Consider the following 13,679-nt stretch of genomic DNA (forward strand, 5'->3'; position numbering starts at 1 on the left):
AGGATATTAGGGGAAGCGGTACCCTTGGAATCGGTTGAACCGCCTATAAGCCGACCCTGCGTATATCTGGTGTTAACATTTCACATTAGAAAGAAGGGGTGATGAGATTTGCACCCGTGACCTCTTAGGCCCTAACCATACCAATGTTAATAGAATGAAAACACATACCACATCGATGTCATTACATAAAGTCATGTAACAACCACTCAATCACTTGTTTAAAAAATCCATTTTCTTACAAAGTTATTACCTAGGTAGCACGAACACTTCTCTTAATCAGCCGTCCCGTATTCGACACCGACACTCCTCGGACACACACCGAAACGTGTCGGACGCCTATAAAGCCGTGTCTAACTTTCAACATTTATCTGGGCACGTGTCCGACGCGTGTCCATGATATTTAGGTCATGTCAGACACGTATCCATAACATTTGGACATCATTTGGGGTGAAGTTCTTTAGACGGAAAATGAGCTATTGAAATAGCTTGATTAGAAGATGGGTTTTGATGGGAAATGAAAATAAGTTATAATCATGGACAAGTTTTACCTTTACTTATTTAAATTTAATATCAAATACTTTTATAAAAATAAAATCGAATGTTTATAACTATAAAATATACTCCCTCCTATCCATCGTTTTTTTCCCCTTTGAAGTGGGCACGGGGATTAAGGGTGGAGAGTATAATATTGATAAATATATGAGTGGGGTTTGGTAATTGGAGAGAGGTATGAATAATTATGATTAAATATTAATAAAGGTGATGGGTGGGGTTTTGTTATTGGAGAGAGGTAGGAATAATTAGAATTAAATATTAATAAAGTATATAGTGGGTTTGATGAGTGGAAAGAGGTAAGAGTATAATATTAATAAAAACTTTCTCAAAAAGGAAAGGGGAAGAAAACCTGAATAATCCGTTTTAGGAAATAGGGAAGAAAAGAGTGGATAGGAGGGAGTATATTTTATTAAATTTATATAACGTGTCTTGTGGCCTAAATTTCATGGGATGCCGTATCACATGTGCGTGTACGTTTTGGTGCTACCTAGCCTCTTAGTCACACTGGCTATGATACCATGTGATATTCTTTATTTTTTTCTTAAAAATTTTTTTGCACTCGTAAAGAACATGTTTACATACTACTAACATGCATGGATCCCGGCCTAGGTCATACTTACATATTACATTGTCAAAAATAAAAGTATGATTTATTATTAGTGAACTACGGAAGATCAGATAACAACGTTGGGTAACAGCATATTGGGTACAACCTTCATAATACACGTCATCTACATAGCTGAAAACACCAAAAGATCATCGGGACGTTTGCTCTAACGAGTGACAAGAATAAGATGCACTTACGCTGCAAAGTCGTAGAAACGAAATGGTAAATACAAGCCAACAAAACTTGCCTCTAATAGACAAAACTCTCCTACATCTTTGTGATCGAACAAAATAGACATACGACAAACAAAAACCCCCTAGACACGTCAATAGACGAACCATAGAGAAAATTCCTAATCCAATCTCTAGCAATAATCAAGCCAAATATCTTTGAGGACGGACCCAATACAGATCGGACATAAGATTTAGTTCGCCTTCCCACAAAAGTGATTATTTATAGAGTAAGAGCATCCGCAAAGGAGAGAAATCACCTCTCCATTTGCTTTCTCTTTTCTCAAATGAGCAACCTCATTGTTACACCAACCTCCCCTTAAAATGGGGCTCCACTGTTTTTAGGAAATGTCCCCAAAAAAGTAAAGCAATTTGTGTTACTTTTGAGAAGGTTTCTAAATTTTTGTGTATAAATTGAGGGACCCCATTGTTGCATAGATATAGTTATGAAATGAGAAGAGTAAATGGAAAAGTTAGTGAAAAATGAGGTGAACGAATAAGAAAAAGAAAGAAAAAATATGAGGAGCCTCACTTTTGCGAATGCTCTAAAAGCTTGATAAAAACAAGCGGAAAACCAAAAGTAAATGACATGACTTAGAAAATAAAAGGAAGAAATCACCACAAACGTCTCATCCATCGCCACACAAACCAAAGGTATAAGTAGTGAATTCCCATTTTATATTATTGTTCGAACAACTAGTGGCTACTCTTTGTTGAGGTAATAAGTTAAGGTTTAAATCGCTACTTCAAGTAGCATTTTAGGTTAAAAAACATGCTATCAGCTTATTACCCCAACACGCATTTTAAGTAGCAATTTTACTCTATCAACTTAAAAAAAACACGCGCTTTATAGCATAGGTGGGGTGAAGTCAGTATTTCTAAGGGCATTAGCAATAGACAAATCTTCAATAGGTTTATTCTTATGCCACATAAGATAATATGCAAATTCATTTACTCACAAACCTCATACCAACAATAGATAAACCACTTCAAGGTTCATAACATGACCCACTATAATATTTATTCTCTCACATTCTCTCTCCACAAACCTGGATACTAATTTGTAACCCCTTTCATCAATGAACCTCAACACTCATCACCTACAATAAAAGGTTTGTAGACAAACCTCTAAAAAGATGGACATGTCATTCTACAAACCTTTTCATGAACCTCTATTGCTAATGCCCTAAGGATCAGCTGTCCATTTTTGTGTCCTACTTGATACCAAAATCGGACCTAATTTAAAGATACTAAGTCTTTCTGTTTTTGTAATCCTCATTGTTGATTTAAATACAATTTTTTATGTAATATAATATACTCCCTCCTATTATTAATAACCCTCACCTTTTATGAAGAGCACATGATTTAAGGGAGGAGAATATTATATGGTAAAGTATTGTAGTGGGGTAGGAGATTGGAGAGAGGGAAGGTATTGTATGATTAAAATAAGTATTGTTGTGGGGTAAGGTGATTAAAATAAGATAAAGTATGAGTATTGTAGGGTATTGTTGTGGGGTGGGTGATTAAAATAAGTATAAAAGTTTACCAAATAAAGAAATATGAAGAGTATTGTGAATAAACGAAAAAGGAAATAGGGAGAGTTATTTAGAATAGGAGGGAGTACTCAACTGATTTTTATATTTCGTACATTTTAACTTTTTTTTTTAATATATATTCTAAATTTCCAAATAAAATAAAATACGGACAGTACTAGTTATTTGCTACATAAGAATATAAGATAGAAGTAATACATTATTTTGAGGACGAACATTTGAAACTTTAGTTTGCATGGTTTAATGAGGGGAGGCAATAACTTGAACAACACAAAATTTCATATGAACTTACTGTAAACTTACACAGCCTCTTCTATATGATGAGATTTATTTATCAAGAGTTATAATAAAACAGAAGTTCTAAAAAAAACAAATAAATTTTACATGAAACTACATGAATGAAGAAGAAGAAAAAAAAGGTGTATGAGTTTTCAAATTGGAAACACACTGCTATACAAAACCCTAATCCGTAATCCATGATTTCTGTTTTACATAGCGAGGGCAACAACCCATATCATCAAACCACTCAAAACCATGTGCAACTCATACACTCCTTTAAAATTTGACCTTGCATCATTAGATTTAGGTGGTGGAGCATGAGTAGGTGGGGCTTTATCAGCTGGCTCAACATCGGGTCCAGGTGCCATAGCTGGTGGTAGCCAGTCCCCAATCTCATCAGATGGACTCATGCTTGGACTCGGACTCAGACCAGACTCAGTTGGGCTTCCGACTGGGCTAACAAAAATAGGTGATTCTACTGGCGTTGGTGCTGAAGTTAGAGCTGCAATTGGGGCAATGAAACCGACCATAGCTGGGCTAGGCTCGTCACCGTCTGGTACATTACCCGACATGTCGTCATTAGCTTCGTTGTCTTCTTCACCCATTTCTTCATTTGTCATCAAGATTCGTTCGAGTTCGCGGACTGTGATGGGTCCGGTTTGTTTTTTATTGTCATTGGTTGTTTCAGATGAAGTTGGGCTCGAGCTTGGGGTTAGTTCATTTGCCGGGGTTAACTCTTTTACTGGGGTTGAAGAAGTTGGGGTCTCTGCGGTTTGGGTGGTTTGAGTGGTATCGGCAGTCGAGGGTAGCGGTGTGTATGTTGGTGTTAGTGATTCTGTTGATGTTAGTGATTCTGTTGATGTTGGGGAGGGAGCTGGTGCGTCAATTATTGAAGTGGAAGGAGGTAGAGATGATTCTTCAGGTGCGCTGCCGTCAGCGCTGGTTGGTGTGATGATGGAAGATGAGGTTGCACCGTTGCTGGAGGTGGAAGGAGTAGTGGTGGCAGTGATGGATGAACCTGATGAACCCCCACTCGTTGTGCCGCCGTTGTTGGTGGCGAAAGGAGTGGTAGTGGAAGAATCTGATGAAGCTCCACCTGTTGAACCCCCGTTGCCGGTGGATGGAGTGGTGGTGAAGGAACCTGATGAAGCTCCACTTGTTGAACCCTCGCTGGCGGTGGACGGAGTGGTGGAGGAACCTGATGAAGCTCCACTTGTTGAACCCCCATTGGCAGTGGAAGGAGTGGTGGTGGAGGAACCTGATGAAGCTCCACCTATTGAACCCCCGCTGGCGGTGGACGGAGTGGTGGTGGAGGAACCTGATGAAGCTCCACCTATTGAACCCCCGCTGGCGGTGGACGGAGTGGTGGTGGAGGAACCTGATGAAGCTCCACCTATTGAACCCCCGCTGGCGGTGGACGGAGTGGTGGTGGAGGAACCTGATGAAGCTCCACCTGTTGAACCCCCGCTGGCGGTGGAAGGAGTTGTGGTGGAGGAACCTGATGAAGCACCACTGGTTGAACCACCGGTTACAGTAGAAGGTGTGGTGGTAGTTGATGAGCCACCATTGCTTGCGGAGGTGGAAGATCCGGATGATCCTATGGAGGAAGACGAGCCACCGGAGGGTGTGCCACTAGAGGAAGAGGAGCCACCAGAGGAAGATGAACCACCGGAGGAAGACAAGCCACTAGAAGACGAATGAGAAGCAGCGGATGCCGTTGAAGAAGAAGAGGATGAGGTGGAAGAGCCGCTTGATGAAATTCCACTGAAGTATGACGATAGAATTGAAGATGGTTGTGCTTGTGGTGCATTTGGGTTTTCTTCATAACCTATTTTATGATTGTAATGTAATTACATCTTATTAGTGCTTACTTTACTTTGGAAACTTATGCTATTGAAAGGCTTAACTCATTAGAAATATTACAGTTATAATATTATAGTGTGGACAATATGTGGTTGGAGTGGCTTTAGTTTTTTTTGTCTGTTGTCTTATTGTTTATCTTTACTTTTACCAAAATATGCATAACAAGAGTTGTAAACATACCTGATGCAGGTCCGGGTGCCAAGGCATCTAAGGTAGGATCATAAGGCACACCAGAAGCCCTAATCCAATCATCATTCCCATAGAGTTGTGGAGGCATGTATCCCTCAGCTCGACCATAGTCAATAGTCTTAATCCCCCGCCATGCCACTCTGTTGGACATATCGGAACCTGGACCAAAATTATTGTACTCACCATAGTAACAAGTATCTAGCGCAAATGTCCCTTCCCATGGCAACCAACCCTCGGGTGCAATGGAATCGTCAATGTACGATTCCATTATAATGGTCTTAGAGTATTCCTTCCATGGTCGTGCCAAATAGGCGGTGTTTGTCTTTCGGACAGGGTAGTACTCTGGGTCAGCCTCAAATCGACACTTGTGGATAAAAATTCCTGTGGGTTGGTGTCTTTCCATTCGCCCTTGTGCTGTCACTATGCAACGTTGATTATCAAGTGGCTTCCGGATCACGAAGGTACAGTTTTGGAAGAATGATGCTGCGTCCCCAAAGATGAAATCGATGGTTCCTGTGACGCGACAGTCGCGGTAGTATTGGCGATAGGTATGAGCGTAGAGAGTATCTTGGTATCCGTCCATGTGGCAATTGTAGAAGATGGATTGATCTGACTGGACTCGAAGGGCGACTGCTTGATGCTTTATTGCTCCGGCTGAGTTCTCGATTCCAATGTCTTTAGCCATGAAGAAATCTCCTAGCACAGCTGCAACAACATTATATTATTAGAACTTAAAAAATTATAATAAATCAAATATAAATGAAAAATGTTACTTACACAAAGTGGCAGTCTTGAAGGTTTTGACACCATCAGCAAAGTTCTTGTTATTGGTAATCCTTGTCTTAGTAGGTCCATCTCCAATGAACACAACATGAGTCATCCATTTAAAAAGTGCAAGGTACTCATTATAAACACCTTCCTTAATATAGATTATAAAACTCTCATTCCCATTTTTAGGTATTTCTGTGAGTGCTTCTTCAATAGTCTTATATTTTCCACTTCCGTCTTGAGCAACAACCACATTTGCCATTCCCTTAAGATCCGCTGCCAAATTAGTGGCTTCTAATAGCTTACGTCGTCGACCATCCACCCAAGATGGCATACCTTCATCAAGTTCATGGCCTACCACCCGATTGACCGAACTAAGGAGCTTGCGTCGCCTGTCTGGCTCGTCGTCTTCTAGGAGAGTATTATCTCCATCATGTCCCTCCACAGCGTTGTCTGTCGTGCTCAATAGACGACGACTCCTTTGCCAATATGGAATTTCATAGCCCTTATCATGCCCAACAATTTGCCTGTATTATAAACATTGCAACGAAATTTAAAAATTTAGCGATATCATTATTATAAAAAATATTGAGTTTAGTAATAAAAATTTAGATGTGTACCTATCATCGACTAAGAGGCGGCGGCGTGTAGTGAAGGAGGACATATCAAGGGTGCCAAGCAAAGTAGACATCTCGGTAACAATGGCAAGACCATTACTAGACATTTGCATGGATGTCTCAAGGATCTTCCTAACCTTTGCACTTGCATCACCGGTTGTATTGTCAAACCCGTCTAGGCATGTCTCTTGGTACGTTAGTGTCGCACTTAGCCAAATTTTAAGGTTTTCTAACATTTTATCGACCTTATTGAAATCAAACTCTCCCATCTCCCCAAACGATCGTCGAAGGTCGCCAACAGCATCTTGAAAGAGCTCCTTACAATCCTTGACAGCCTCAGCAGTCTTAGGATCTTTTTCGAGTTCTTTCAGGACAACCGATTTGCTAACAACTTCGTTAAGTTCGGTTATAGTCGATTCAAATGCGGCCTTGACCAGCTCCTTAGGGTCATCACTATGTACCTTGGAAAGGCTCTTAAAACATGCTTCTTTATAATCCGTGGGTTGACACATTTCTTGGACCGCCTTCGTTGAGGTGGCCGGTCTTTTATCATCATTATTTACATAATTGAGAACACCAATTGTCACGGCTGCCACCAGCCCCACCAGGAGCAAGATGGACAGCGTTATTACCGATGCTTGTGACATTATTACACACGATACAAATTCTAAATTTATTTCGGAATTATTATGAAACTAGAAATGTACCTTTATGTACAAATATGAAGGCTCTCTCCGCTGTGTAGCTTGAGAGGCCCTCTAATTTTTGTTGGATTAAATCACAAGTATGTGCAATTCATTTATAATCAAGATAAAAGAATGTAAATTATGAATGAACGCGAATATAGGTTATGAAATTACCTGTTCTTAAGGTAATGTTAACAAAGTAATGAGGGCTTCAACGCATTTTGTGGAAAACATAATTAACGAAAAATAGTTATCCACTCCATATTTGGGATTAGTCCTAATTAAAGCTATTTAGATTGGCTATTTTGAGCATATGTTTTGAGCCAATCAATTTGTAATTTCTTGTCCCTATTATTTATAGTTTCTTCTTTTTATAGATTGTGTAGCATTATATTCACTAATCTTGTGAAGTGTAAAATTAAACTAGATTTTTGCTTGGTTCCCTTTACATTTTCCTAAAATTTAATGAGGCTTAAAATGCTTTGAGATTTATATTCATATTTTTTTTTTTGTCAAAATTACACTTATTAATTGTTATGAAAATTATAGTTTTGAGAAAATAAAGTAGTCAAATTCGTATGGTACTTTCAGATATTATTTACAAAATTCTTACATGTTAATTTACTAATAACGAACCTGGAAAATAAAAATATCATGACGATGCTACAATATATATTTGACAATGTTAAGTTTGTTAACATATACAGATTTTTTTGTCAAACAATTGGCATTAAAATCAGTAAATCCTTAGCATATTACTCTGTATAAGCAAATAGTCCGTAATTAAGATAGCAGTATCTTTTTGCAATGAGTATATTACATGAACCCGACCCTTCAAAAAAAAAAAAGATTGAAACGAGAATAGCACATGCAGACGATTAGATCGGATAAAACAAACCCGAACTTGAAAAACCGATCACCTACCGAATACCCGATAGAGTAACCTGAATAGTACCTACAATCGACTCAATCTGAATCAAACCGAAACAGAACCGAATGCAATAATAACCTAATGATACTCAAATCTGAATATATTCGACTGATAAGAACTTAACCGATAGACCAAAATTGAAATTGTTTATTTTCTCATAAAACACTCATTATTTGGGTGTTTTTTCATTAATTCTTTATTTATTAATGGTATTATCACTTACTATATTCAAATTTAAAATTATAAGATATATCTAAGCTAATTTTTTTTAGCTTCAGCTCATGAAAATTATGGCCCGAAACTCAACTCAATTGATATTGACCCGACTAAAACAACATCCAACTCGAAATAGCACAAACCAATTAAATTAAAGTGGCTCCCCAAAATGAACCCGATCAAAATCAAATTGAAACCGAACCTAAGGTCAACTTGATTTAAATCAAACTGCGAATCGAATTATCCGTTTGCCACGTCCAGTGAGGCGATACAGTAGTCCGTTACTAGTACAACAAACGAAACAAATGAAACAATCAAAACAATACCTACGAGATAAGTGTGTTTAAAATCCCGACAAATTTTTGCAATGAGATAGATCGATGGTGTCTCACTTTTGGTGGGGACATGGGATGGGTGAACAGGTATTTCTTAGGTAGCTTGAAGGAAACTATGTGTAACGAAGTGCGAAGGGAGATTGGGATTTTGCGGCTTTGGTTTATTTAATCCCGCGGTTTTAGGCAAACAAGCGTGGTGGTTAGCTACTGATCCCGATTGTTTATGAGCTTGTGTGATGAAGGCGAAATATTACCCACATGTTGATTTCATGGCAGCTGGTTTGGGCGATAAACCGAGCTACCCGTGGAGGTGGATTATGAAGGAAAGGGTTATCCTTGAGCGGGGGATGCGATAAAGGGTTGGTGACGGACGTGATACTAAAGTGTGGGGGCAGGCGTGGATTCCAAAGACTAAGACGGGGAAGATAATTTCTCCATGCGCAGCGGGCAATGAGGACATGTTTGTGGCTAAGTTGTTGGGGTCGAATGAGGGTGGGTGGGATGTCCGGAAACTGGGTCACTTACTTTTGCCTTTCGAAAGGGAGAGAATCTTGAACATTTTACTGAGTCCTAATGGGCCGAGAGATATGTTATATTGGGGGCTTGGGAGACTATTCGGTGAAAAAGGCTTATGCGGCCTTGGGTGGTGAGACGTGTGTGATGGTTGGGTCCTCGGGCTGGGAAAGGAATATATGGCTTTGCAATCGAATATGGAAAATTCCGGTATGGTCTTGTGTCAAGCTTTTCTTTTGGCAATTGTGTAGTGAAGCTCTGACAATAGCGGATAACATCGCAACTCGAGCTAGAGGTGAGTCTTGTTTATGCTATTTTTGTTCAGAATCTTTTCTTCACTTGTTTCGAGATTGTGGATGGCAAAGTAGGTGTGGGGCGGAATAGGGCTGGGCTCCGAGGACGAGGGTTTGGATTGAGCACGGGTAGAGGGAGTTGGAGGCTGCGGACTATCGGAAGTTTATGGTGAGGGTATTGGGTAATTTGGGAGCACCATAACAAAGTTGTATTTGATGGATTTGCAGTGGAACCAGAGAGAGTTGTGGGGAGAGTATGTGACGTGTTGCACGAAGTAGCGGAGGGAGTGACTGAGGGAAGGACGAGAGGTGGGAAGAGGGGCGGAGGTGCCGATGAAAGGAAGCACGATGGATAGAGGTCGGCTCCTTTAGGGGTACGTCAAGATTAACATTGATGTCGGGGTTAAACATAAGGAGGGAGTGGGGACATAACCCGCTTGCAGAGACAGTCGAGGCACGGTTTTATGGGCATCTCTATCGCTCGGGAGCTAACTTGGGAGACACATATTGCAGAGGCGGTTGCGGTCTTGGATGGGCTACAAGAAGCGTTGGAGAGTGGACATCGAGATGTGATGGTGGAGAGCGCTTGTCTTCAAGTTATAGAAGCTCTAAATGGGAAGAGAAAAGGACGAAGCATATTTTATTCGCTGATCATTGACGATATACCTATGTAGCGAATTCCGATATGTTAGGTAGTCGCATACAAGTCGCATAAACAACTGTGTAGTCCATGCCTTAGCTCATGTCTTGCCTAGGGTTGATAGTAAAAATGATTGGTCGGATATGTTGCAGTCGCTCGCAAACTCTGCTGTTCTATTTGATTAGTCATTAATGAAGTAAAACCCTTTGGGTTCGTTTCGCACAAAAAAAAAAAAGAACGAAAGAAAGAAAGAAAGAAAGAAAGAAAGAAGGAAATGTTTTAATTAAATAGCAGATGAATTTACATATGATAGAAGCCTTCATTATAACGTACTCCAGTAGAAGGCAACCAAGAATCACCCATAATAAAATTTGACACGGTAAAATTAGAAGCATCGACAACCTCAATGACATGGTATCCCGGCCATGTCACACGATGACAAGTATCCGAACCCGGTCCAATGTTGCGAAATTCGACATAATTCAATGCATCAAGTGAAACATCCCACTCACACCAACAAACCAGATTTATATAACAATCCATAAAAGATTGGATATATCAGATGTTACAATCTTGGAAGACTACGGTTACGTTAGCAAAGATTAAATCAACTATATTGTAAATGTCACGTTCTCAGTAGAACAACCGCATGGAATATGTGTATAAGGTGTCTTGGTAGCCTTCGAAGCTACACCTCAGCTCCTTTTAGGACCGCTATGGGTTGGTGCATTATTGCTCCGGTAGTGTTACGAAATGTTAGGTCTACTGCTACAAATACGATTCCGGTCACAACTAAAACATATACCATCAAGATGTTAGAATAGAATCACAATGCTATTGAAAGTTAAAATAACTCACTTAGTTAAGTGCAAACTAAAACTAGGTGCATGTTTGATACGACATATGACAACACAATTTAAGTCAAGATATTTTTGTCACCACAAAAAAACAATAAGAAAATCAAGACATGTTCATAGTGTCTCTAATATCGAAAACACACATGCTCATTAACGACATGCACTATCCGTCAGAAGTTGAAAAAGTATCGAATAATACCATTTAACAATGAAATGGGTTGGATAATGTGCAAATTGGCTGAAAAATAGTTTCTTGTAATTTACTACTAAAGTGGTCACATATTAATCGCCTATGTTAGCATTATGTTATGCTACCATTTAAACTGAAATTTTTAACATCTAAATAAAACTATATGTACTCCCTTCAAAAAAAAAAAACTATATGTACACTCTTTTTTTTAAAAAAAAAAAAAAAAAAAAAAAAAAAAAAAAAAAAAAAACTATATGTACACTCTCACATGCTAACAATGTACCGTGATATGGTAACATTATATGCTCTCTTATGGTCATAAAAATGTGACCACCTTTGCCTGAAAATGTAATATCTTTTAGTCGACGAGCTTATCTTAAAAGGATAACATATATAAATACAAATTGTGATATTTATCCTCTCTTATGGTAAAAAATGTGATCACCTTAGTTTGAAAATGTAATAACTTTTTAATGTGACCACCTTAGTCTTAAATTGAGAACATATAATCTGTTAAATGGTAATATTGTACTCTCGTATGGCACATGAATTTAGAGTTGAACATATGTTTTTTATAACTGAATGGTCACATATTCGACCAAAATGGTAACATTTGTAAATGTTTATGGTGATATCTCAAATAGAGACGAAATGACACAACTGTGAAATGGGCCACTTTTACCCATATTAATATGATATGATATGCAACCGACCCATATCTCACTTGTGACGGATATTGTATGTCACAAGGAAGATTAATTGTATAAAAAATGGTTTCAGTTCCAAAGCTATATTCATATTGACGTTGCTCACTCATACACCGATTTAATATAAACATTAAAAAAAAAAAATTAAGTTTACCCCATAAAGTTAACCAAAGTTGTTGAGTCACTAAACGACTTTGCCCCCAAACGCATTTTTTTCAATATTTTCTATTTATTTATAAAGTGACTAAGGTCGCTGAGCGCCTTAGCCATAACGACATATGTTGTTGCACAGTTTCGTAGATCTTTATCCTACGTTAACTTTATTTGCGTAACTTTTTTTTTCCAAATTAACCCCATTTTATTAAACTCTTAAAAATTATATCCTCCTATTATTTATAAAAAAACTCGACTTACTAAATGTAGCAGAGCTAAAAATTATCCAACCAGCTCTAACACTCCGATTTCCAGTAATTATAGTCTGATTAATCCCATCACCAATTATCAATAAATATTATATTAATAAGAATATTCACATACTCTTCATAAATTCCACCTACCATATAAATCCTAAAATACCCATTATTTGCTTCACTGTTATTTGGTTCAGAATTCACTACATCAATAATTGTGGTAAATGTTAGAAATTTATTATATGTGATGGTGCTATTGAGGATAAGACAGGTTTAGGCTATGCAAGAGTTATGGTGGAGGTGGAAATTGGGCAAAACTTCCCTGATAAACTGTGTTTTAAAGATGAGAAGGGACAAGAAGTATGAAAACTTGTTATATACTTAATGTGCAAAGGGATTAGGCATAGCGAAGAGGTCTGTGGGAAGAAAGTTGTCACCAATCCTGATAAACCTACCCATAACTTGGTATGGAGACATGTGGCTAAGCCACCTGCTCCACCTATCAAGACAACTACTTCTGCTGCAACTCCTAAGCCAATTACTTTAGATATTGGAGGGCCTTTATATCATACATCTTCGTGTTTACTCGCACCAGCAACAATCATTACTATAGTAGTCAGATAGAAAACTCATAAAGGGCAGCTTACACAATATGACCAAGCTTATCTTCAGCTGGTTAACACAACTTCTACACCTAATAGGGTGATGAAAAGGGACTAGATAACCCACCTTGTAATTGTTCTCAAGGATAACATTGGTTGCTGGAATATTAGAGGGTTAAATAACCTTAACAAACAAGTAGATGTCAAGCGAGGTTTTTATTTCTGAATAAAATAGGACTTTATGGGTTAGTAGAGACTAAAGTTAATAAGCAGGTTGATTTCAATACTGTGTTAAATAATCTAGGACAATGCTGGCAAGGGGTCAATAATAATATTCACCATTCTGGAGGAAGAGTTTGGCTCATATGGCTTCCCCAATTGTTCCATGTTACAGTGATATGTAGCTCAAGCCAACAAATTGCGGTTGAAGTTATGGAATTAGCATCTGATGACAAGTTTTTCCACACTGTTGTATATGGCTTTAATGAGGATGTTGATAGAGTTGGTCTTTGGTTACAATTAAGAGAGGATTCTATTACTATTCCTTTGAGTGTGTGTGGGGATTTCAATAATGTATTGTATTTTCATGAGAAAATTGGGAGAGAGGTAACTTGGAATGATATTGCAGAGTTCAGAGC

The 13,679-nt window shown here is 38.5% G+C and overlaps 1 protein-coding gene across 1 annotated transcript; it reads right to left on the reverse strand.

The window, feature by feature from the left end:
• Positions 1-3,204: 3,204 nt before the first annotated feature.
• On the reverse strand, positions 3,205-7,431 carry LOC141657552 (putative pectinesterase/pectinesterase inhibitor 43). Its single transcript, XM_074464823.1, has 4 exons — positions 6,665-7,431; positions 6,054-6,571; positions 5,268-5,981; positions 3,205-5,052 (listed from the first exon to the last, which is right to left on the reverse strand). The coding sequence occupies exons 1-4, from the start codon at positions 7,306-7,308 to the stop codon at positions 3,434-3,436; spliced, it is 3,495 nt and encodes a 1,164-aa protein (XP_074320924.1). The 5' UTR covers positions 7,309-7,431; the 3' UTR covers positions 3,205-3,433.
• Between the last annotated feature and the right edge of the window lie 6,248 nt (positions 7,432-13,679).

Source organism: Silene latifolia, chromosome 5, assembly GCF_048544455.1.
Source record: "Silene latifolia isolate original U9 population chromosome 5, ASM4854445v1, whole genome shotgun sequence".
NCBI classification, from domain to species: Eukaryota; Viridiplantae; Streptophyta; class Magnoliopsida; order Caryophyllales; family Caryophyllaceae; genus Silene; species Silene latifolia.

Coding starts and splice junctions, on each gene's coding strand:
- LOC141657552 (XM_074464823.1), bottom strand. CDS start 7,308: ATGTCACAAGCATCGGTAATAACGCTGTCCATCTTGCTCCTGGTGGGG. Junction 6,572..6,664: donor CGCCTCTTAGTCGATGATAG/GTACACATCTAA, acceptor TTTATAATACAG/GCAAATTGTTGGGCATGATA. Junction 5,982..6,053: donor CTTCAAGACTGCCACTTTGT/GTAAGTAACATT, acceptor ATGTTGTTGCAG/CTGTGCTAGGAGATTTCTTC.